Raw genomic sequence first — 24,879 nt, 5'->3', positions numbered from 1 at the left:
CAACCATTGATGCCAGACATTTACCGTTTTCTTGCAGCTTTTCTTCTTACAGTGTAGCCTACATCTAGGTGGGGCTCGAAAATATTTACAACTACCCAAGTGGGTCCTGAATGAAAATGTTTGGGAACCACTGTACTAAGACCACCACTATCACTACTAATCATCCTGCCAGTAGTATTACCACTTCCTCTTGTATACTGTTACTTCTAATCAATTGTAGTACTGTTACTACTAATAAACTGTAGTACTGTTACTACTATCATCCTATCATCATCCTTCTAGTAATATTACCTCTTCTTTTTCTTGTAATATTCCAGTTGGTCGATGTGATGCTGTTTAAACTTCTGCTGGTCACACTGACAGCACAGAACCTCCAGGTACACTAGGCGACTCTCCATCTCTTCAAAGTCCCCTTCCAGCTGGGCTACACACACACACACACACGTGTACACACACCAAGTAATTCACATTGAAAGCACAGTCTCCCAGTATACAAACCTAACCTACAGACAGACAGACAGACAAACAAACAAACAAACAGATGGATAGTGTTGTCAGAAATGTTTTGTGATGAATAGTTTTTGATATAAACAACTTTCTTTGAGGTCTGTAAGTCAGTCAGTGGGACAGTTCTCTTTAGGAAATGTGAGGGTTGGGCGGCTACGTGGTGTAGTGGGCAAGGCACTCGCCACGAAATGCTGGAGACGCTGGGCTCGTCAGTTCGAGCCCAGCGCTCCACATTTGCTTTCAGTTTAGCTGGTCGTCCGTACTAATACACATTGGCCGTATTAGGGGGTGGGAAACTGATGGGTGGGGATCGGGCGTTGTGGACAGCGACTCCTACAGGTCGGTTGGTGCGCCTGCGCAGTAGAATCAGGAAGTATCGGGGGCAGCGTGAGCCTCCCACGTGTTACTCCTCGCCACTGAGAGATCGAGCTGCGCAGGTGAAAAGATGCGACTGCTGTTACCTCAAGTACCGGAGGGGACTTGTGCTATGTATGACTTAGTCCACATTGCAGCCGGCTTGTGGGAGGCAAGAAACAGCGTCCGTGACAGGGGAGGGTTGAATTGGATGATACGAAATTGGGATGGGAGAAAATATAGAAAATGGGAGAAAAAGTGGATAAAAAAAAGGAAATGTGAGGGTTAAAAAGACAGGAAGTGATGTCACATGTTGCCACCTTTTAATATTGAGTCCACCATCTTTGTATCTTTGAATGTCCAGATCCTTTCCAAAGGGTCATGTTCTCTGCCCAGTTTAACCTACAACTAACAGAGTCATACCTATCATAGTGAGAACAGTCTTGCATATCCTAGTGGTAATAGTGGTGATAATAGTCTTACCTATCCTAGTGGTAATAGTGGTGATAATAGTCTTACCTATCCTAGTGGTAATACTAGTCTTACCTATCCTAGTGATAATAGTAATGATAATAGTCTTACCTATCCTAGTGGTAATAGTGGTGATACTAGTCTTGCCTATCCTAGTGGTAATAGTGGTGATAATAGTCTTACCTATCCTAGTAGTAATAATAGCCCTACCTATCCTAGTGATAATAGTAGTGATACTAGTCTTACTTATCCTAGTGATAATAGTCTTACCTATCCTAGTGATAATAGTAGTGATAACAGTCTTACTTATCCTAGTGATAATAGTCTTACTTATCCTAGTAATAATAGTCTTACTTATCCTAGTGATAATAGTGATAATAGTCTTACTTATCCTAGTGATAATAGTAGTGATAATAGTCTTACTTATCCTAGTGATAATAGTCTTACTTATCCTAGTGATAATAGTGATAATAGTCTTACTTATTCTAGTGATAAGTCTTACTTATCCTAGTGATAATAGTCTTACTTATCCTAGTGATACTAGTAGTGATAATAGTCTTACCTATTCTAGTGATAATAGTAGTGATAATAGTCTTACTTATCCTAGTGATAATAGTCTTACCTATTCTAGTGATAATAGTCTTACTTATCCTAGTGATAATAGTCTTACCTATCCTAGTGATAATAGTAGTGATAATAGTCTTACCTATCCTAGTGATAATAATAGTGATAATAGTCTTACCTATCCTAGTGATAATAGTCTTACCTATCATAGCGGTGACTGAGTCCAGCTGACTGATGAAATCAGGTAAGGAGGTCAGCTGCTCTTCCAGGTCATTCAGAGCTCCTCTCCTCCTCTCCCAGTGAGCTGACAACATAACCACCTCCCCATCCACTGTCTGGAGATATAGAGACAGAGAGGGGGGGGGGGGAGAAAGAGAGATATATATATAGAGAGAGAGAGAGGGGGGAGAGAGAGAGAGAGAGAGAAAGAGAAAGAGAAAGAGAGAGAGAGAAAGAGAGAGAGGAGATAGATAGAGACACAGACACAAAGAGAGAGAGAGAGAGAAAGACAAGGAAAGAAATAGAGAGACAGACAGACAGAGAGAGAGGTGACACACAGGTGACCCCAGAATAGGAAGGTTGCTCTGCAGCATCATAAACTAGTATTTAAATAGTATTTACACAATGTACACTATATAAATAACAAAACAATGTACAGTATATAAATAACAAAACTAAGTACATATATACCAACAATGTACACAAATAACAACAATGTATATAAATAACCAAACAATGGACCTAATTCTCGAACATGTTCGTAAGTATCTTTGTAACTATCTTGGTAAAATGTTCGTACTAAATAATATATGAAAATCCTCCTCTTGATTCCTGAACGTGTGAAAGGCCAAAATCAACAGCTGCGTTCCCATGAATGAAAAACGTCACTCATTCTTAAACTGGAAGCCCGTTCTCGTACACCTGAATTTGCATACAAGACACGCCCGCCAGCTCCTTATAAGGCGAGGGCCGTGTGCAAAACGGAAGCAAGAGGCTCAGCATTGCATCTGTGCAGTGCTGACCACCGTATTCAACAGGTAGCGCGATTACGACTAGGGGTGGGAAATGGGAATCACCAGTTTCATCACGATACGATATCGATTCTTTGGACAACGATATGATATTTGCCGATATCACAAAGTCTGCCACGATACGATTCGATTCAGGTGCCTGCCATCGATATGAGACGATATTATATGCCCATTTAAAGGAACACGCCAACTTTTTGGGAAATTAGCTTATTTTCCATCTACCCTGGAGTTAGACAAGCAGATACATACCCTTTCTTCTCTGTGCATGCATTAGGCTTAGGGAACAGCCGCACCGTTAGCCTAGCTTAGCGTCATTCACTGGAAGTAGGTGTGCCAGTGTACTGTAGCCTAGTTCCCAACAGTCACGAAATACACTCCACTCCAATTTTTTTTTACATTTTAGTTTTCTAAGCAGATATATACTCTGAACTATTTTTTGCCAAACCACTGCTGCCTGGGTGCAGTGATTTCATCACATCAAAAGCCCTGTTTTTCAAAAACAGTACAGTAACGGTAGCAGAACAGTAACAGAACAGAACTGTAACAGAACAGTAACAGAACTGTAACAGACCAGAACAGTAACAGAACAGTAGCTGAACATTAACAGATCAGTAACAGAACAGTAACAGAACAGTAACAGAACATTACTGAACAGTAACAGAACAGTAGCTGAACAGTAACAGAACAGTAGCTGAACATTAACAGATCAGTAACAGAACAGTAACAGAACAGTAGCTGAACAGTAACAGAACAGTAACAGAACAGTAGCTGAACAGTAGCAGAACAGTAACAGAACAGTAAAAGAACAGTAGCTGAACAGTAGCAGAACAGTAACAGAAACAGAACAAAGCAGAACAGTATCAGAACAGTAACAGAACAGTAGCAGAACAGTAACAGAACAGTAACAGAACAGTAGCACAACAGTAACAGAACAGTAGCTGAACAGTAGCAGAACAGTAACAGAAACAGAACAAAACAGAACAGCAGCTGAACAGTAGCAGAACAGTAACAGAACAGTAACAGAACAGAACTGTAACAGAACAGTAGCAGAACTGTAACAGAACAGTAACAGCACATTAACAGAACAGTAGCTGAACATTAACAGAACAGTAGCTGAACAGTAGCTGAACAGTAACAGAACAGTAGCTGAACATTAACAGAACAGTAGCAGAACTGTAACAGAACAGTAGCTGAACATTAACAGAACAGTAGCAGAACTGCAACAGAACAGTAACAGAACAGTAGCTGAACAGAACAGTAACAGAACAGAACAGTAGCTGAAGAGAACAGTAACCATAACAGAACAGTAGCAGAACTGTAACAGAACAGTAACAGAACAGTAGCTGAACAGTAGCAGAGCAGTAACAGAACAGTAGCAGAGCAGTAACAGAACAGTAACAGAACATACCTCTGCAGTCTGGGCACAGTCTTTACTTCTTCTATGCAGCAGAACCCAGTTCTCTTCATACCTAAATACATTTTAAATACTTTATTTGAATCTGCAGATCAAATCACAAAGGATTCAAATTAGGGATGTCCCGATCCGATCACGTGATTTTCAGAAGATCGGGATCAGGGGAGGAAACTAACTTTTTGGCTTACCAGCCAACTGGCGAGTATCTGATTTTTTTTACCAGCCAAACAGATTTTTTACCAGCCCAAAAAAAATCGCTAATTGTGATAATTACTTCTTTGTATGTCTTCGTCTAAATTGATTTTCAATCATAGTAATAATCACACCGTGTCTCTACTCTTTAAAATATTTATTAGCATAAAACATTAATAACAGTGTCTCTACTCTTCACAATATTAGCATAAAACATATCAACATGAAAGAGGGATCTATTCTGGACTGTGTTGGGCTGAACTGGGCAGTGAAATATGCTGGGTTTGACTGGGTTGGGCAGTGAAAGAAAAAAACCAAAGTATGTTGTGAAGTGTATAGATGTAGCAGTACTGTCTATCTGTATGTCGTGTATGTCATGATGAATTGAAAATGGGGGACCCTGATGTAAACAAGACGAAAGTCTCTCTGGTCTGCATCCCCTTAACAATTGTGTGTATTGAGCCGTACTGTATTGTACCCATTCTGCAATCTGTTAATAAAGTTTTCAATCAATCAATCAAGTTAACTTTGAACCTCGGTTGTCAAGCCGCGTCAATGTTGTGTATGCATCTGGGTAGGCACACTGTGCCTTTAAGACAGCACGGTGGTCTTACGACAGTGCTGTGAAGTACCGTCAAGTGTTGTGGTAACGTCAGTTGGGTTGGTGTGCTGTTGTGCACTGGTTGACCTAGCCCCTTTCGTGACTGCGATGTGCAAGCCAGGGGCTTTTGAGTATGAAATAAAATGTCTAACCTTATGTCGTAGTCCGGTGCTTTTTTGGAAACATTATAGTCATAACAGATACACCTAGCTAACATGGGACTGGCTGCTTTGAGCACACACACACGGAGCTAACGCTAACTAGAAGCTAACCACTGTATACAGTTCCAATAGACCAGGGGTCAGCAACCTTTTTGACATGGAGTGCCTGTTTGAAATATAGTTGTAACTAGTGTGCCTCAACAATATTCCATGCATCGTAATTTTATTTTCTCATAATCAGGTCTTTTTAATGATTATTTTTACATTATTACATCATTATTGTTTGTTATTAACAATATTATTATGATGGTTGTATCAACCCTAAATCTGAGTTGGGGGGGGGGGGGGGGTGCAATGCAGACAAACGGCTGCATACAGTGCGACCATTTCACTCACATTTGCCCATTCATTTTTGGACACATCACACACCATCGGTGTGTGTACTGTACGTGTGCTGTCATAGCTCCACCTACAGGCCTAATGGAGAACACCAGGATGTGAATGGAGGGTGAATGTGAGGTATATCGTGTAAATAAGTTTTGATTGATCGCAAGACTACACTGTAAACAAAAATTATAATAATAAGTTACCAGAACTTTAAAATATTGAGTTCAGTTACTGTGCATTAAGGTTTTCAGTTTTCAATCGATAATAAGTTAACAGAAAAATAAGTACACAACCACATTATTTCAACCTAATAAAACTATGTTTATTGTCATTGTTTTAAGAACACAAGTTGACTTGGTAATACTCACATTTTGAGTAAAAGAAAATGGCTTTTAACATGTGCAATGTTCAATGAAATAGAAAAATAAATAATAAAATGTGTTGATTAATCCCACTGGTCACAATGGTGTCCGTAATAATGTTTTTGTTATAAGGCTCTGCAAATGTTACTGAATGATGTAGCAAGGTATTTCCAGCTAAATTGGAATAATAAACAAATAAAGGGTCTCAATTAAATATGTGGTAGTAAAAAAAAACCTGTGGGAGGATTTCAACAAGATAAATGCGACAACAGTGCAAAATATTTCACTATAATATTTATAAAAAAAAAATATATATATATATTTTTTTATTATTATTATTTTTTAATGCTGCCCCCTGTGCCTATGAAAATGCCCCCGCGTGCCTATGCAGGCACGCGTGCCTAGGGTTGCCTACCCCTGCAATAGACTAACATTACACCTCTGTGATTTAAATGTGTCCTTAGTAACTTCTACTCAAGGGTTGTACTAGGGTTGGATGCAGTTCCCCGTTGGTCAGTCTGTCTGTTTTCCATCTTCTGCTGTGTTTAACGTTATCTGTTTGCGAGTGCTCCCTTGACTGATGGCCAGTACCGCAGGACTTTTATTAAACATTCTATATGTCCGCGGGTTGGCCAGTACTGCACAAACTTTTATTAAACATTATATATGTCCGCCGCGGGTTGGCCAGTACTGCAGGAACTTTTATTAAACATTATATGTCCGCGGGTCTTGTGCAGTGCTCTCGTGGCACTGTCAACTAAAGCGAGCACTCAGAAGATGCGCACCGTTTGCCAGTGCAGTGATTGCAGAATGTTTTTTTTGTCTTGTATACTGGCCAGACTGGCGAGTGGTCTTCATGAATCACTCGCCAAACGTAAAAAATACTCGCATTTGGCGAGTAAAGTGGCCTAATCGGGATCGGAAAAAAAATTAAAAATTCTGGATTTAATTATACATCAAATGATTTATGTCAAGGATGAGGGACATCCACTAGTTGCAGAACTTGCAGTCACCTGATTTTTTACAGACGATGGCGCCATTGCTCTCATGCTCTCACAGGTTGGAGGCAGAGTTTTTAGATTACTCCGGTTGCAATGCCTCGCTTGAATGAAGTTAACTTTTCACCTGGATAACGTCAACATTCAGGGTGAATGTAATGCGAGCCACCGGCGCTCGAGCCACCTCGAGCCCCTCGAGGGACTATTGAGGCAACAGTCTCGCTTCGCCAGTTTCTGACAAAAATATGTCAAATCGGTTACTAATGGAAATGCGCTCGCCACTAACGCAGGAGATGCTGGGTTCGAGCCCAGCTCTCGGCGTTGCTACTGGCTTGGCTGGTCGTTCATACCAACACAATTGGCAGTGTTAGGGGTGGGAAAGCCAGTGGGTGGGGATTGGACGTTGTAGACAGCGACTCCTACAGGTCGGTTGGTGCGCCTATACAGCAGAATCAGGAAGTATCGGGGGCAGCGTGAGCCTCCCACGCGCTACTCCTTGCCACTGAGAGATTACGCTGTTCAGGTGAAAAGATGCGACAGCTGCCTCCTCGTGTACCGGAGGGGACACGTGATGCAAGGCTTGGTCCTCACTGCAGCCGACCAGTGGGAGGCATAGTCTAGCAACGTTCGAGACAGGGGAGGGGAGCATTGAAGGAAGAATTGGCGAGGCGAAATTGGGATGGGAGAAAAATAGAAAAAATAAAAACTCTTGTTTTTTTTCTTTTCTTTTTTTAAATCGGTTACTAATGTGAAAGATCGGATCGGGAAAGATCGGTATCGGTAGATACTCAAAATCACATGATCGGGAGCAAACAAATGTGATCGGGACATCCCTAATTCAAATATTATATGTGTGTGTGTGTGTGTGTGTTGACCTGCTAAGTAGCTCCAGTCCAGCAGAGAATTGAGGAACGTCCTCCAATCTGAAAATACAAAGATGCTGTTAACACACGCACACACACATGCACACACACACACATACTAGGGCTGTAGATATATTGTTTCATCAACGTCATGGATGTTGAATAGTGACATTGTGAAGGACGCAATTACAGGACAAATACTGGACTTCCAGCTTCCAAGTCACTGTTTACAAATACTGGACTTCCATCTGAAAAGTCACTGTTTACAAATACTGGACTTCCAGCAGCTTCCAGTTGTCATAAACAACCCTTTTGCTTGATCTGATTAACAACTCCATCCCAATATTGTCAATAAAGTGTCTTGGTAATCAATATCCACATGTTCTCTTATTCTCGCTGATGGAAACGGACCAACTATTTATTTCCACCATTGCCGAGTGGCTTGCTGGCTGCTAGCTTGTTAGCAAGTTTAGCAAGTTTAGCCAGTTAGCAAGTTTAGACAGTTAGCAAGTTTAGCCAGTTAGCAAGTTTAGCCAGTTAGCAAGTTTAGCCAGTTAGCGTTCTACTGTTGTAAACATTTGAATGTTCTGCCAGAGTAACAAGAGTAACGATGTTCTGAACAAATACATGACCTGATGGCGCTAGGAGATGAAGAGCGGTCCAGTTTAATGTCAGATTATGTTATTATTATGTCATTATATTACTACCACCCCCCTTCCACGCATTCATAGATGAGCCCCGGTGTTGAGCATGCATTATTAATATCATGTTGGATCCTGGACTTTAGCCTGGATTGATAGATGAGTATTATCTCAATACAATGGTGTTTTCATTTAATTTCAAGCCTTTATTTATTCCTGAAAGAGACATTGAAGTTTTCCTCACTTTCATTGGTGTTGAGATTACAGGCAAGTTAAAACAGGTCAAAACTGAAAAACAGTTTAGATAGTTAGATATCTCAAATTAAAATCAGTTACATACTGAAGCAGGGAGATGTTTTTAAATTGTCCATGTAATAGTGGAGTATTGATTTTTAGTGTGAGTTAAAAATCATTCCAAGAAGCTGGTGCATTAACACTTTGAGAGCCAGTCCGTGTTTTCCTTAATACCCCCTTGAATGCCCACATCCACTCCAATGTTAACGTTAATATCGCCTAATCTATGTTTTAAATTATGGCTATGTGTCTAATCTGCCCGTCGCTTATCAAAGACTCATTTTCCAGTCAACATTGTCATGGCAGATTGTTTTTTTTTGCCTTCGTGCCTAAAAATATCCGGAGTTCCTTCCGCTCCAGGGATATTGTGGTTCAGGCGTTTCATCCGCCTCCTCGCGCTAGTGAGTTAGAGGCGGGCCTTCACCTGTCATGTCCGGTCCGTGCTTTGGGGATTTACCTCAGCCGTACTCCGGGCCTCAGGGCTACCGATCAGCTTTTTGTCTGTTACGGTGGTTCTTGTGCCGGTAAGGCACTATCGAAACAGCGCCTGTCCCATTGGTTGTGCGAGGGCATTGCCCTCTGCTACACGTTGGCCGGGCTGGCTCCCCCTGGGGGCGTCAGGGCGCACTCCACTCGTGGGGTGGCGGCCTCTGCCGCTCTGCTGGGTGGGGCCTCGGTGGAGGACATCTGTGCTGCAGCTTCATGGTCCTCCCCGGGTCCCTTCGTAAGGTTTTACCTCATGGACATGACCGGGGGTTCTGTCTCCCAGGCGGTTCTGGGGTCTGTGGCCTCTCCTGCTTCCCGTCCTTTGGTGGGGTAGCAGGGGTGTGTGGGTATGGGCCACAGTGTGTTGTGTCACACGTGGTTCCGCCTGTGCTGTGTGTTCAAGGGGTTCTAGTTCCCTCTTCGCACTCGGGTGGCGTTGACTGCGCCCCCTCTTCATTAGGAAGGATGGGGTGACGGGACTCCCCTCCCCCTTGATGTGGGCTTACGGGTCCTCAGGGGGTGCATCTGTCGGGCCTCGCGTCCGCTCTACCCCATATCTCGGTATGGCTTAAGAGCGGGACGCGATGCAAGTACGCTATATAACTATAGCTATATTATATGAGTACTGGCTAAGCGTCCCGCTCTTAGCGTGCCCTGAGTTCCCTTGGGGAATCTTTTCCTGGAAACGATTTTTCCGAGGAAGAGTGAGTGGTGACCACGCCTAGTACTTTATAGTACGCAACTAAAGGGGCGGGGCCTGGCAGGTGGTGGGTGTATTTGTTTTATTCGTTGATGGAGTACAATAGGTACATGATGAGGTATATCTCGGTATGGCTTAAGAGCGGGACGCTTAGCCAGTACTCATATAACTAGGTTATATACATAACCTGTCGTTTCTTCCGGTCAAGATGAATATAAGTATGGTTTTAGAGCGGTCTAGGGTAATTCCTGGGAGGCTGGTAATAGCATGCAACGTGTATTATACTAAATGCATTGGCATTTCGTCCCTACACACGCTACAATTAAAAAATCAAATGCATATGATAGGTATTATGTTCCATCATGAATGTATGAAAAGGTGTGGGGGGGGGGGGGTAATTTTTTCATGCTCTGATCGCCACCAACGCCATACATTGTGGAGTAACGTTACAGTAACACTTTCGGATCACAATGAAGGCATGCTCGGATTAACGCAAGATTGATATCATATAGTGTAGGAAAGCCTGCTAATAAGACTATTTTGCTGTAATAGCCCTTCATATGTTGTTGTTGACAGGAAAGGGTAATTGATTCATGCCTGTGTAATCGTTCAGTGTGATGTGCCCCGATCAAGTGTTGCACTCTAGTCTTCTGATAACGTTACTGACCATTAAGAGTTCTCTCCCTTTAAGTGAGCAAGCCGGTCTCCGTGTTACTGCCTGACGACTACTTCGTTCTGTACCTGCCCTTTAAGAGTCCCTCCCCTTTAACGTGCACGAGCTATTCTCTGTGTTGCTGCCTGATGGTCGGCTGCTGTAGCAGTAATGTCCGTCCCTTTGGGATAACGTGTGCGTCAATGAACGTGAGTACATTACCTGTGCTTAGTTCTGCCTAATCCATTCATTCAGCTTACTCTACCTTTATAGTGTGTCTCCGCTGTTCTATTCCTGTCGACGTCATTCCCTCTGTTATTGAAATACCGCGCCGTTAGCTTAGCTACACGTTAGCCAACCTACGTTGCCTGCAAGTGATGCTGCGTGGTTAGCTTAGCCGCACGTGAGCTAGCTTAGGCTATATAACTCACTCACTACTTCTAGTGAATAGAATGTATCTTTACACCTGGTTTACAGTCCACCTACCTACTGTATACTGTTTACATGCACTGAAGGAGTAATTCCTGCATAGGCTATGTAGGCTATATATACTAACTCTGGTTAAGTGAATGCCCTAGTACTAGCTGCACTATACTACTAATTGACATTATGTTTATGTACGCCACTACTGTGTCTACTAATGTATACTGTATTGTATCACTACTGTGTTATTAATGTATACTGTATTGTATTCCTCTGTAGACAACCACACGCATGGAAATATCCCAACCACACACACCTTTCTGTTCCCAATAAAAGACAATACCTGCAGCACGCCTCTGTGACTCTCTAATAGGAGTTAAAACGCCATAGTGTCCGCCAGCTCTATTAAACGCAACCCGTGGAGGCCCTAGCCCTCCGTTTCATGGTCCTTCGAAGCCGGATAGAGCTACTCCAAGACGCTATGGCAGACCAGGACACCACAGAGACCACCGCTCACCCGCAGAGAGAGCGCCACCTACCAAGCCACCTACGCGACCTCGAAGTGGGTCATGAACCTGAACTCAGTACTCGGATCAGTCAGTACTCGGATCAGTCAGTACTCGGATCAGTCAGTACTCGGATCAGCCAGTACTCGGATCAGTCAGTACTCGGATCAGTCAGTACTCGGATCAGTCAGTACTCAGATCAGTCAATTCCTAGACCCACCATAAGGTCAGATGTCGGCTCCCATCGTTCATACCCGGCGAGTACCACAAGGGCCCCGTATGAAGGTAGTAGGTCCTCACGTCCGTCAATTCCTAGACCCACCATAAGGTCAGCTCTCTCACCAGCCCAGGAAGCTATCCTCCAGGAGTACATCCACTCCCTGGAGCTTGAGCTACAGCGCCAGGTACAAGAAGACTATGACGCCAACCTGGAGTGTAAACGTTTACAACGCATAGAGCAGGAAGCACAAGATGCACGGGAACGCCTAGTGCAGGAAGCACAAGATGCACGGGAGGCTAGGGTTAAACGCCTGGACAGGCAGAGGCGGCTTATGAAGAAGGAGAAGGAACTTCAAGTAGCCAAACTGGTCACCTCACTTCAAGAGTCAAAGATGAGGGCTCTTGTACGTGCAGCAGCATCTGAGCCGACCTATCCACCACCTGGACAACAGCACCACGTAGTGGCACCTGTGCCTCTAGCCCTTCCTACCGTACCACAGTACATGCATCCCCTGCCGGCTATCCCAGCCGCCATCACTCCAGTGATACACCATCCAGCACAGGCGACGCCTCGCCCTGCTGCTCCCCCTGTGTCGCCAACCCAGCTCCCAACATGCCTGGTTCAATTGAGCAACCTACAATCTCACACAGGACCCCCTGTAGCTACTCACAGTACCAAAAGTCCTACCTATGGTGCAACCATCCCTAGTACTCAGCCCAGTACCCAACCTAGTACTCAACTCAGTACCCAACCTAGTACTCAACTCAGTACCCAACCTAGTACTCGACTCAGTACCCAACCTAGTACTCAACTCAGTACCCAACCCAGTACTGAACTCAGTACCCAACCTAGTACTCAACTCAGTACCCAACCTAGTACTCAACTCAGTACCCAACCTAGTACTCAACTCAGTACCCAACCTAGTACTCAGCCCAGTACTCAACCTAGTACTCAGCCTAGTACTCAACCTAGCACCCAGCCTAGTACTCAACCTAGTACTCAGCCTAGCACCCAGCCTAGTACTCAGCCCAGTACTCAGCCCAGTACTCAACCTAGTACTCAACTCAGTACCCAACCTAGTACTCAACTCAGTACCCAACCCAGTACTCAACCTAGTACTCAACCTAGTACTCAACCTAGCACCCAGCCTAGTACTCAACCTAGTACTCAGCCTAGCACCCAGCCTAGTACTCAGCCCAGTACTCAACCTAGTACTCAACCTAGTACTCAGCCTAGTACTCAACCTAGCACCCAGCCTAGTACTCAACCTAGTACTCAACCTAGTACTCAGCCTAGTACTCAACCTAGTACTCAACCTAGTACTCAGCCTAGTACTCAACCTAGCACCCAGCCTAGTACTCAACCCAGTACTCGACTAACTCAACCTAGGAACTCTCCCAGTCCTCCGCTCCCTGCCGTTGAAGACCTCTCTTCACGGAAAGATCTCGTCCAAGCAACAGTCAGGTCCCTTCACGGTGCGGCTGATGCCCAGACCACTGATCAGCCTTATGAAGCAGCCGACTTCCTCAACGCTGAGAAGGTCCTCCTTAAACGAACCCAGCTGGACTCCTTCCCAGAGGAGATCAAGGCCCTCAAGTCTGACCGACCTCTTCCCCCAGACAGTCGTTTCGCCACTCTATCTCCAGAGTACGACAAGGCTACCTGTCTCCCCAGAGTAGGCGGTAGGCCGCACAGGGCCGAGAACTTGGAGATGGATGACATTCACCCAATCGTCTTGGATCCACATCACCCCCTGACAAAGCTGATCATCCAAGATTATGATCAAACTCTTCTACACCCCGGGCCTGAGAGGGTATTCATCGATCTCCGATCCCGACTCTGGGTCCTACGTGGAAGAGGAGCAATCCGCAAGCATCAGCACACCTGCCGAGAACGTCACGCCAGGCGAGCAAAGCCTGACATGCCTAAAATGGCCGCCCTTCCGCCCTGTCGCCCGCGTCTCTACAAGCCCCCATTCTATTCCACCAGAGTAGACTGTTTTGGGCCATTTCACACCAAGATAGGGCTCCGGAGAGGCAGAAGTGGAGGAAGGACGGCAAGAAAGTCGCTCGGCCAGGTGGCCCTCATCGTTGACCCGCGGCTTCCTCGGGCACTCTGGCAGCCAGGGAAGGTCACTCAGACTTACCCTGGAACTGACGGGCGCACTCGCACCGCAGCTGTCCAGGTGAAGGACAGAATATACCTGCGCCCTGTGTTCCGGCCGGTGCAGCTCCCGAGTCTCCCGGATACAGAGGACCACTGAGACTTTCCTGTTTAGTTCAAAAGGTCTAAGTAGACTTTTGGGTGCGGCTGTGTAGGAAAGCCTGCTAATAAGACTATTTTGCTGTAATAGCCCTTCATATGTTGTTGTTGACAGGAAAGGGTAATTGATTCATGCCTGTGTAATCGTTCAGTGTGATGTGCCCCGATCAAGTGTTGCACTCTAGTCTTCTGATAACGTTACTGACCATTAAGAGTTCTCTCCCTTTAAGTGAGCAAGCCGGTCTCCGTGTTACTGCCTGACGACTACTTCGTTCTGTACCTGCCCTTTAAGAGTCCCTCCCCTTTAACGTGCACGAGCTATTCTCTGTGTTGCTGCCTGATGGTCGGCTGCTGTAGCAGTAATGTCCGTCCCTTTGGGATAACGTGTGCGTCAATGAACGTGAGTACATTACCTGTGCTTAGTTCTGCCTAATCCATTCATTCAGCTTACTCTACCTTTATAGTGTGTCTCCGCTGTTCTATTCCTGTCGACGTCATTCCCTCTGTTATTGAAATACCGCGCCGTTAGCTTAGCTACACGTTAGCCAACCTACGTTGCCTGCAAGTGATGCTGCGTGGTTAGCTTAGCCGCACGTGAGCTAGCTTAGGCTATATAACTCACTCACTACTTCTAGTGAATAGAATGTATCTTTACACCTGGTTTACAGTCCACCTACCTACTGTATACTGTTTACATGCACTGAAGGAGTAATTCCTGCATAGGCTATGTAGGCTATATATACTAACTCTGGTTAAGTGAATGCCCTAGTACTAGCTGCACTATACTACTAATTGACATTATGTTTATGTACGCCACTACTGTGTCTACTAATGTATACTGTATTGTATCACTACTGTGTTATTAATGTATACTGTATTGTATTCCTCTGTAGACAACCACACACATGGAAATATCCCAACCACACACACCTTTCTGTTCCCAATAAAAGACAATACCTGCAGCACGCCTCTGTGACTCTCTAATAGGAGTTAAAACGCCATAGTGTCCGCCAGCTCTATTAAACGCAACCCGTGGAGGCCCTAGCCCTCCGTTTCATATAGCCCTTACCTTGACTAGGATGTGCCCCAAAAAGAATATTCCAATTATCTGATCGCCATTCCAAGTAATTATGTCCATCGTGTCGCCAACATAATCCATCACAAAACACGGATTGGAAGTACTTGATTCTTCTCAATCCGATCGGGACAACCGCTCCACTTGACCGACAAAGAAAAGTCCGCCCGGACCTATATAATCGATGCACAGCCCAAGACACAATGTTTCAAAGGGTGCTTGATACCGCCGCCTGGTAGGATGCGGCCGGTACTGCACCTTCGGATTCCCAGTATGCATTTTACAGGCAACACTCAGCTCCCTGACATTGAATAGGGTATTAAAATCGAAAGACGACCCAGAAACGTGTTTACAAGTGATTGGCACTCAACGGTCGGGCCTCAGAAACGTGTTAATCAGTGATTGGCACTGAATGTGTTAAGCATAAGCCAGTCATTTGAGCAGGTCAGATAAGGTCCATAGTTCCAATCTAGCAATATTGTGATATAAGGCGGTCATTTCCTAGAAATAGCCTTAAAGATAAACAGACCAGCCCACTTCATCATACAGGATGCAGTGATGAGTATCATATCTATCACCTGTAATGCAGTAAAGTTGTTACTGTTGCTGCAATGCTCTTGTGCACTCTTAAGATGTGTTAAATGTCCTTAAACAAGTACACACACACACACACACATGAATACCTGGGTTTTCTCTTAACTTTTCCATCCTTGGAATCTGCCAGAGTCCTCAGCCTGAGAGAGGGGGGAGACAGAGAGAGAGTGAGAGTGAGAGTGACAAAGAAAGACAAATAGACAAACAGAGAGACAGGCAGGCAGGGAGGCAGGCGGACAGAGTGAAAGACAGATCAATCAGTATATATGAACACCTTGTACAGGACTCTTTGAAGACTAGGCCCCTGGAGCTAAACACACCCAACTAAAACAAACCTAAACTAGTGTAAATGAACCTAAACTACTGTAAACTAAACAAATGTAATCTAAACAAGTGTAAACTAAACTAAGCTAGCCTAAACTAAACTAATGTAAACTAAACTACTGTAAACTAAACTAATGTAAACTAAACAAGTGTAAACTAAACTAGTGTAAACTAAACTAATGTAAACTAAACAAGTGTAAACTAAACTAGCCTAAACTAAACTAGTGTAAACTAAACTAATGTAAACTAAACAAGTGTAAACTAAACTACCCTAAACTAAACTAACCTAAACTAGTGTAAACTAAACTAATGTAAATTAAACTAAACTAACCTAAACTAAACTAGTGTAAACTAATGTAAACTAAACAAGTGTAATCTAAACTAGCCTAAACTAAACTAGTGTAAAGTATAACTAATGTAAACTAAACAAGTGTAAACTAAATTAGTGTAAACTAAACTAGCCTAAACTAGTGTAAACTAAATGAACCTAAACTAGTGTAAACTAAACACAAATTACCTAAACTAGTGTAAACTAAACTAGTGTAAATGAACCTAAACAAGTGTAAACTAAACTAGCCTAAACTAAACTAATGTAAACTAAACTAATGTAAACTAAACAAGTGTAAACTAAACAAGTGTAAACTAAACTAAATTAGCCTAAACTAAACTAGTGTAAACTAAACTAATGTAAACTAAACAAGTGTAAACTAAACTAGCCTAAACTAAACTAGTGTAAAGTATAACTAATGTAAACTAAATGAGTGTAAACTAAACTAGCCTAAACTAGTGTAAACTAAATTAACCTAAACTAGTGTAAACTAAACACAAATTACCTAAACTAGTGTAAACTAAACTAGTGTAAATGAACCTAAACTAGTGTAAACTAAACAAGTGTAAACTAAACTAGCCTAAACTAAACTAGTGTAAACTAAACAAATGTAAACTAAACAAGTGTAAACTAAATGAGTATAAACTAAACTAGCCTAAACTAAACTAGCCTAAACTAGTGTAAACTAAATTAACCTAAACTAGTGTAAACTAGGGCTTACCTTCGAATTTTCTTTTGGAATTCGAAGCTTTGGGGCTGAGATTCGATTTTAATTCGAAGCTTTGAGATTAAAAAATAAATACAAAAAATAAAAAGAATATTTTTAATTATTAAAAAAATAAAAAAAAATAATGTTGTGGGACTTGTACAGCACTTTGTTCAACTTTGTCAGTGCTGTAAAGTTTAAACCTTTTTAAATCTTAGACAAACAAAACACTTTGCTTTCATGAAATATTGTAAGGCGTCATTTGAGGCTTTATAAAAGCAGCACAATGAACACAAATCTGTCAGTGCAGAGTCCGACATCATCTTAAATAACAAACAGCATTGCTTGTTGTAGTTAACAGAGAGGCAGAGTTGATTTTGCAACAAATAAATAAATAAAAACATATATATATACTTTTTTCTTTAATAATTTTATTTTCATATTCGAATCCCATGCCCATCGAACGAAGCTTCGAAGTATTTAAGACAGCCCTAGTATAAAATAAACAAAAATAACCTAAACTAGTGTAAACTAAACAAAAATAACCTAAACTAGTGTAAACTAAACTAACATAAACTAGTGTAAATTAACTAGTGTAAACTAAACTGGAGTAAATTAATCTAAACAAGTGTAAATTAACTAGTGTAAACTAAACTAAATAAATGTTAATTAAAGTAAGCTAGTGTAAATTAACTAGTAGTGTAAACTAGTGTATGGATTGCTGCCAGCAGCCAGAGAACTAACGGCTGCAGAACTCGAGAACTACTAGGAATGTCTGACCACTAAGTGTGTCTGACTCTTAACCAACAAAGTCTGCACAGACTACAACATACGTATATCATGCCAGTTACGGTACAGTACCTTGTGCACCTTGTGTATACAGTACTGTTTACTTTATATATATTTATTTATTGTAACATGGTAGGTGGTAAATGAGAAGCATTGAAAGGAAGTCAGTAGATTTGGTTCAGGAGAAATAATGTCAGCGGGGCCAAAGTAAACAAAGGGTAAGAGTTCCTTTTCTTCTCTGTTGTTGCTGTGATATTGGTATAAGGACAGTTTCTTCGACATAAGGATAAGAAAACTAAAGTAACTAAAGTCAACTAAAGTTTTAGTCAACTAATGTCAACTTTGCCAGAACACCAATAACTAGTTAGATATCGACTGACCTATGAGGAATAAAGAATAATATAAGAAGTAACAGTTATTCCTTCTTCCTGAAACCCTGGGCAGCAGAGGAATCTTTCTTTCTCTCCCATCCTCTGTCTTTCTGTATCTTGTATCTCCCTTCCTCTCTTTTTCTGTATCTATGTATCTCCCTTCTCCCTCCCTCCTCTCTTTCTCTCCCTCCTCTCCCATGACTGTCAGCTGACAGTATTAAGGTCCAGCCAGCAGTCTAGCCGTTACATGACAACCAGACAAACCTCCCATTGGCCAACTCGCTCAGTAGATGCACTCCCATTGGCCAACTCTCTCCATAGATCCTCTCCCAGTGGTCGACGCAATAGCCCTGTCTCCAACCCACCAGGCTTAGCACTAAACTAGATGATTGTGAGACAAGGGTCATGTGACTATATCACAGTCTGTTCTGATAACTACTTTGGCCTCTAACGGCCAGTTGCTGCTTACCTCAGCAGTGGTGAGCGCCAGAGAACATCTTGCTTTTCATCCCAGTGACCATTAGGGGTGGGACGATACATCGATCCAGATCGATACATCGATGTAATTATCAACAATCGAATCGGATCGATGCGATGTAATAAGATCGATTCATATCGATACTCTTATTTTGAAAATTCTGTGGCAAGTCCAAGAACAACAGCAGTAGCTCCGTGTGTGTAGACGTTACAGCATAGCATTCTCCCTTTCTGTGTGTGTGTGTGCGCGCGTCTTTGGAAAGACCAGATGAGGTCAGAGGAGTTTGATGTTTAAATGTTATTTAAACATAAACAATATAATACATAATAAATGTAGGCCTATACATGATCATGCAACATCAACAAATTGTTGTAGGAACGGTTTGGGAGAGGGAGGTTGTGAGTTTTGAGTTCCAAAAAAATTTAGCTTAAAGTTTAAAGCTCAATATATAAAAACGTGGCACTTTACAGTGAACATGAGGTATATTTGTATTAAAAACAATAGATTGATTTTCCTTTAAATGTCTGGAAGAGCTCAAAAATACAAATGTCAAATGATATTTTCATTACCTTTTTTTTGTTGATCTAAATGTTACTGATTGTGTTAAATGGGCATATGATATCATCTCATATCGATCGCAGGCACCTGAATCTAATCGTATCGTATTGTATCGTGAGAGACTTTGTGATATCGGCAAATATCGTATCGTTGTCCAAAGAATCGATATCGTATCGTATCATGATGAAACTGGTGATTCCCACCCCTAGTGACCATGTTAACAGGTTAGAACAGCTACACAGTGACCATGTTAATTGTTAACAGGTTAGAGCAGCTACACAGTGACCATGTTAACAGGTTAGAGCAGCTACACAGTGACCATGTCAACAGGTTAGAGCAGCTACACAGTGACCATGTTAACAGGTTAGAGCAGTGACCATGTTAACAGGTTAGAGCAGCTACACAGTGACCATGTTAACAGGTTAGAGCAGTGACCATGTTAACAGGTTAGTGCAGCTACACAGTGACCATGTTAACAGGTTAGAGCAGCTACACAGTGACCATGTTAACAGGTTAGAGCAGCTACACAGTGACCATGTTAACAGGTTAGAGCAGCTACACAGTGACCATGTCAACAGGTTAGAGCAGCTACACATTGACCATGTTAACAGGTTAGAGCAGTGACCATGTTAACAGGTTAGAGCAGCTACACAGTGACCATGTTAACAGGTTAGAGCAGCTACACAGTGACCATGTTAACAGGTTAGAGCAGCTACACAGTGACCATGTCAACAGGTTAGAGCAGCTACACAGTGACCATGTCAACAGGTTAGAGCAGTGACCATGTTAACAGGTTAGAGCAGTGACCATGTTAACAGGTTAGAGCAGTGACCATGTTAACAGGTTAGAGCAGCTACACAGTGAGTGACCATGTTAACATGTTAGAGCAGTGACCATGTTAACAGGTTAGTGCAGCTACACAGGGACCATGTTAACAGGTTAGAGCAGTGACCATGTTAACAGGTTAGTGCAGCTACACAGGGACCATGTTAACAGGTTAGAGCATCTACACAGTGACCATGTTAACAGGTTAGAGCAGCTACACAGTGACCATGTTAACAGGTTAGAGCAGCTACACAGTGACCATGTTAACAGGTTAGAGCAGCTACACAGTGACCATGTTAACATGTTAGAGCAGCTACACAGTGACCATGTTAACAGGTTAGAACAATGACCATGTTAACAGGTTAGAGCAGTGACCATGTTAACAGGTTAGAGCAGTGACCATGTTAACAGGTTAGTGCAGCTACACAGGGACCATGTTAACAGGTTAGAGCATCTACACAGTGACCATGTTAACAGGTTAGAGCAGCTACACAGTGACCATGTTAACAGGTTAGAGCAGCTACACAGTGACCATGTTAACAGGTTAGAGCAGCTACACAGTGACCATGTCAACAGGTTAGAGCAGTGACCATGTTAACAGGTTAGAGCAGTGACCATGTTAACAGGTTAGAGCAGTGACCATGTTAACAGGTTAGAGCAGCTACACAGTGACCATGTTAACAGGTTAGAGCAGCTACACAGTGACCATGTTAACAGGTTAGAGCAGCTACACAGTGACCATGTTAACAGGTTAGAGCAGCTATACAGTGACCATGTTAACAGGTTAGAGCAGCTACACAGTGACCATGTTAACAGGTTAGTGCAGCTACACAGTGACCATGTTAACAGGTTAGAGCAGCTACACAGTGACCATGTTAACAGGTTAGAGCAGTGACCATGTTAACAGGTTAGAGCAGCTACACAGTGACCATGTTAACAGGTTAGAGCAGCTACACAGTGACCATGTTAACAGGTTAGAGCAGCTACACAGTGACCATGTTAACACTATGGTCGCCAAAAACGCCTTACCACGTCATTCCCCGCCATGCTCATTCTGCCAAAGACGCCGTACCACGTCTTTGATATCAATATTTCAAAAATCTGTGATCGCAATCATATTTCTCCCCCATATTTCTTTAGACCGTATTTTAGTATGAATATGTGAATGAAAAAGTATAACGTTGCTACACCCTGAACAATAGATACTTGACGTTGAATGGGCCATAGTAATGTCAATTTAGCAATACAATTTAAAAAGTTATAGCCCTGCAAAGAAGGGGAACTTCTCCATAGACAAATAGAGCTGGCGTGGGATGGTTTATTGTGAATATAAGCCTGACGACCAAAGTGTTAACAGGTTAGAGCAGCTACACAGTGACCATGTTAACAGGTTAGAGCAGCTACACAGTGACCATGTTAACAGGTTAGAGCAGCTACACAGTGACCATGTCAACAGGTTAGAGCAGTGACCATGTTAACAGGTTAGAGCAGTGACCATGTTAACAGGTTAGAGCAGTGACCATGTCAACAGGTTAGAGCAGTGACCATGTTAACAGGTTAGAGCAGTGACCATGTTAACAGGTTAGAGCAGTGACCATGTTAACAGGTTAGAGCAGCTACACAGTGACCATGTTAACAGGTTAGAGCAGCTACACAGTGACCATGTTAACAGGTTAGAGCAGCTACACAGTGACCATGCTAACAGATTAGAGCAGCTACACAGTGACCATGTTAACAGGTTAGAGCAGTGACCATGTTAACAGGTTAGAGCAGTGACCATGTTAACAGGTTAGAGCAGCTACACAGTGACCATGTTAACAGGTTAGAGCAGCTATACAGTGACCATGTTAACAGGTTAGAGCAGCTACACAGTGACCATGTTAACAGGTTAGTGCAGCTACACAGTGACCATGTTAACAGGTTAGTGCAGCTACACAGTGACCATGTTAACAGGTTAGAGCAGCTACACAGTGACCATGTTAACAGGTTAGAGCAGTGACCATGTTAACAGGTTAGAGCAGCTACACAGTGACCATGTTAACAGGTTAGAGCAGCTACACAGTGACCATGTTAACAGGTTAGAGCAGCTACACAGTGACCATGTTAACACTATGGTCGCCAAAAACGCCTTACCACGTCATTCCCCGCCATGCTCATTCTGCCAAAGACGCCGTACCACGTCTTTGATATCAATATTTCAAAAATCTGTGATCGCAATCATATTTCTCCCCCGGAGACTTGAGATCTACTGTTGATCCCCTCTCAACTCTCCAACGGTTCAAGAGCGCCATCTGGTGGCCGATCGGCGGATAGCTCAAACCGGAAACAGGAAACGGAAGCTGGTGCTCATTCCAATTCGGTCTGATCACTCGCTAATAGTCCCAGGACTCGAGCTAGACACAATGGATAGCAATCCGTTACCAATAACTCGATAAACAACATGATTTGGACGTATATACTATTATACAACCTGGAGATGGATCGCATATTTCTACTGTACATCCCATAATAGGAATATTTCTGCTCCACGCTCATCGCCCAACGCTACGAGGAAGCTACGGTAAGTTTCAGCGTTATTTTTTAACGTGTTCGATACAAACTGCTCTAATGATCATATCACCCACACTAGATGAATCATCTAACGTTGGCCACGGAATTATAAACGACCCCCCCCCCCCCCCCCCCCATCCGGTCAACATCAGATGATAAGTAGTAACTTCTAGAAGCACGTCCATTTGAAAATGTTTATCTCGCGCAGATTGCTATCAAACTGTATTTGATCAATATAATGCATTTAGGGCTATAAATCACGTTCTGGAGAAAGCTGCAGAAAACGATAAAAACATACTTATACTTTAGACCGTATTTTAGTATGAATATGTGAATGAAAAAGTATAACGTTGCTACACCCTGAACAATAGATACTTGACGTTGAATGGGCCATAGTAATGTCAATTTAGCAATACAATTTAAAAAGTTATAGCCCTGCAAAGAAGGGGAACTTCTCCATAGACAAATAGAGCTGGCGTGGGATGGTTTATTGTGAATATAAGCCTGACGACCAAAGTGTTAACAGGTTAGAGCAGCTACACAGTGACCATGTTAACAGGTTAGAGCAGCTACACAGTGACCATGTTAACATGTTAGAGCAGCTACACAGTGACCATGTTAACATGTTAGAGCAGCTACACAGTGACATTTTGACAGATAGGCTGGCAGACAGACAGACTGACAGACAGACAGGAAGACAGACAGACAGACAGACAGACAGGCAGGCAGAGAGACACAGGCAGACAGAGAGAGACAGACAGACAGAGAGAGACAGGCAGGCAGACAGACAGAGTGACAGGCAGAGTGACAGACAGGCAGAGTGACAGGCAGACAGAGAGAGACAGACAGACAGAGAGAGACAGGCAGGCAGACAGACAGAGTGACAGGCAGAGTGACAGACAGAGAGACAGGCAGACAGACCCAGTGCTGAAGTCTTGTTGAACAGTCTGCAGCTTCTCTCTCCAACTCCCGAACATCCTCTTCCCCCCTCTCGTCTTCTCCTTTCTCTCGTCTTCTCCTTTCTCTCGTTTTCTCTTCCTCCTCTCCCTCTTCTCCTCTTTCTCTCGTCTTCTCTTCCTTCTCTCGTCTTCTTGTCTTTCTCGTGTCCTCTTCTCTATTATCTTAGCGGGTCGTCATGGTGCAACTGTTTATCATAATATAATGATGAGGTGTGTGGTCGTATGTTGTGATGCTAACCCAGCTAGCTTAGCATGTTTACTTCTGCCGCTTCTGCTTCTTATTCATGTGATTCAGCGGCAGCTTCCATATGCATGCCTGCCCTCTGCTGGTCAAAACCAGAACATCACTATACAGTCTGTATGAATCTGTAATACATCGACCAGGAGCCTGGAAATAAATCCAGAACATACATTAATTATTATTCTAATTGGTGGGACGAAACAAACTTGTAAAATAAAAAATAAATTCCTACATCACTTGTCTGTGAATTAAGCTACTTTGGGTTTTATTGTACATTGTTGTACAACTCAACTCATAGCTGTTGAGTTGGCAAGACTTATGACTATACAGATTGTTATTTATGTTCAACTCCTCTTGACTTGGAGGGCGTGACTTTACAGATAGTTATTTATGCTATTTATATACTTGTCACCAGAACTTGTCACCTTGTACCTTTCTCATATTCTTCCCCTGGAGAAGTAGTGTTGACACCTAATATGACCAGATGCTTTTTTCAGTTGGGTCACTCACACTTTACGTCATCACGCTGTACCATAGCGTCAGTCCTATGTACAAGAGTGTACATATTACAAATATGTACAAATACTACATATATATGTAACGGTTGTGACAACGTCACCTCAAACTTCGATGCCCCGAGTGGGAGTTGAACCCGGTCTTCCACACCGTGGTCAGCAACACAGACCGCTATACCAAGAGGTGAATTCACTTCTTTGTACCGTGTCTATGCGTCTTTTGAGGATGTGAGAGTGAGTTTAACCCATAGCACCGCTACTCACCCCAGCCCTTCGGGACTGTGCTTCACGATACCATCCTGGTACCGCTACTCACCCCAGCCCTTCTTGACTGCGCTTCACGATACCATCCGTTACATATATATATTATTCAAAATATTGTAAAGCTCCCGCAGAAAATTCAATATCCCATGACAACTCAAGTCTTATGTACAATGAGCATGTTCAGCACCATGGACAGCAGCCATCCAACAGAGT

At 42.9% G+C, this 24,879-nt stretch overlaps 1 protein-coding gene across 2 annotated transcripts in view; it reads right to left on the bottom strand.

The window, feature by feature from the left end:
• dtnbp1a (dystrobrevin binding protein 1a) overlaps nt 1–23,910 on the bottom strand; it is a 32,508-nt gene extending 8,598 nt beyond the window's left edge. Inside the window, exons 1-6 of one of the 2 annotated variants that reach the window (XM_084337042.1) lie at nt 23,609–23,910; nt 15,848–15,898; nt 7,918–7,965; nt 4,336–4,396; nt 2,099–2,231; nt 292–424 (exon numbers count right to left, since the gene is read on the bottom strand). In XM_084337042.1, the coding sequence (XP_084193168.1) occupies nt 292–424; nt 2,099–2,231; nt 4,336–4,396; nt 7,918–7,965; nt 15,848–15,898; nt 23,609–23,664 (482 nt within the window). In that variant the 5' untranslated portion in view covers nt 23,665–23,910. Of the gene's footprint in view, nt 1–291; nt 425–2,098; nt 2,232–4,335; nt 4,397–7,917; nt 7,966–15,847; nt 15,899–18,540; nt 18,633–23,608 lie in introns of those variants that run through there. The other variant, XM_084337043.1, reaches the window with a different exon arrangement.
• Between the last annotated feature and the right edge of the window lie 969 nt (nt 23,911–24,879).

Source organism: Notolepis coatsorum, assembly GCF_963971535.1.
Source record: "Notolepis coatsorum genome assembly, chromosome: 19".
Lineage (NCBI taxonomy): Eukaryota > Metazoa > Chordata > Actinopteri > Aulopiformes > Paralepididae > Notolepis > Notolepis coatsorum.
The sequence above is the reverse complement of the archived record's forward strand: the minus strand, read 5'-3'. Positions and strand labels throughout refer to the sequence as shown.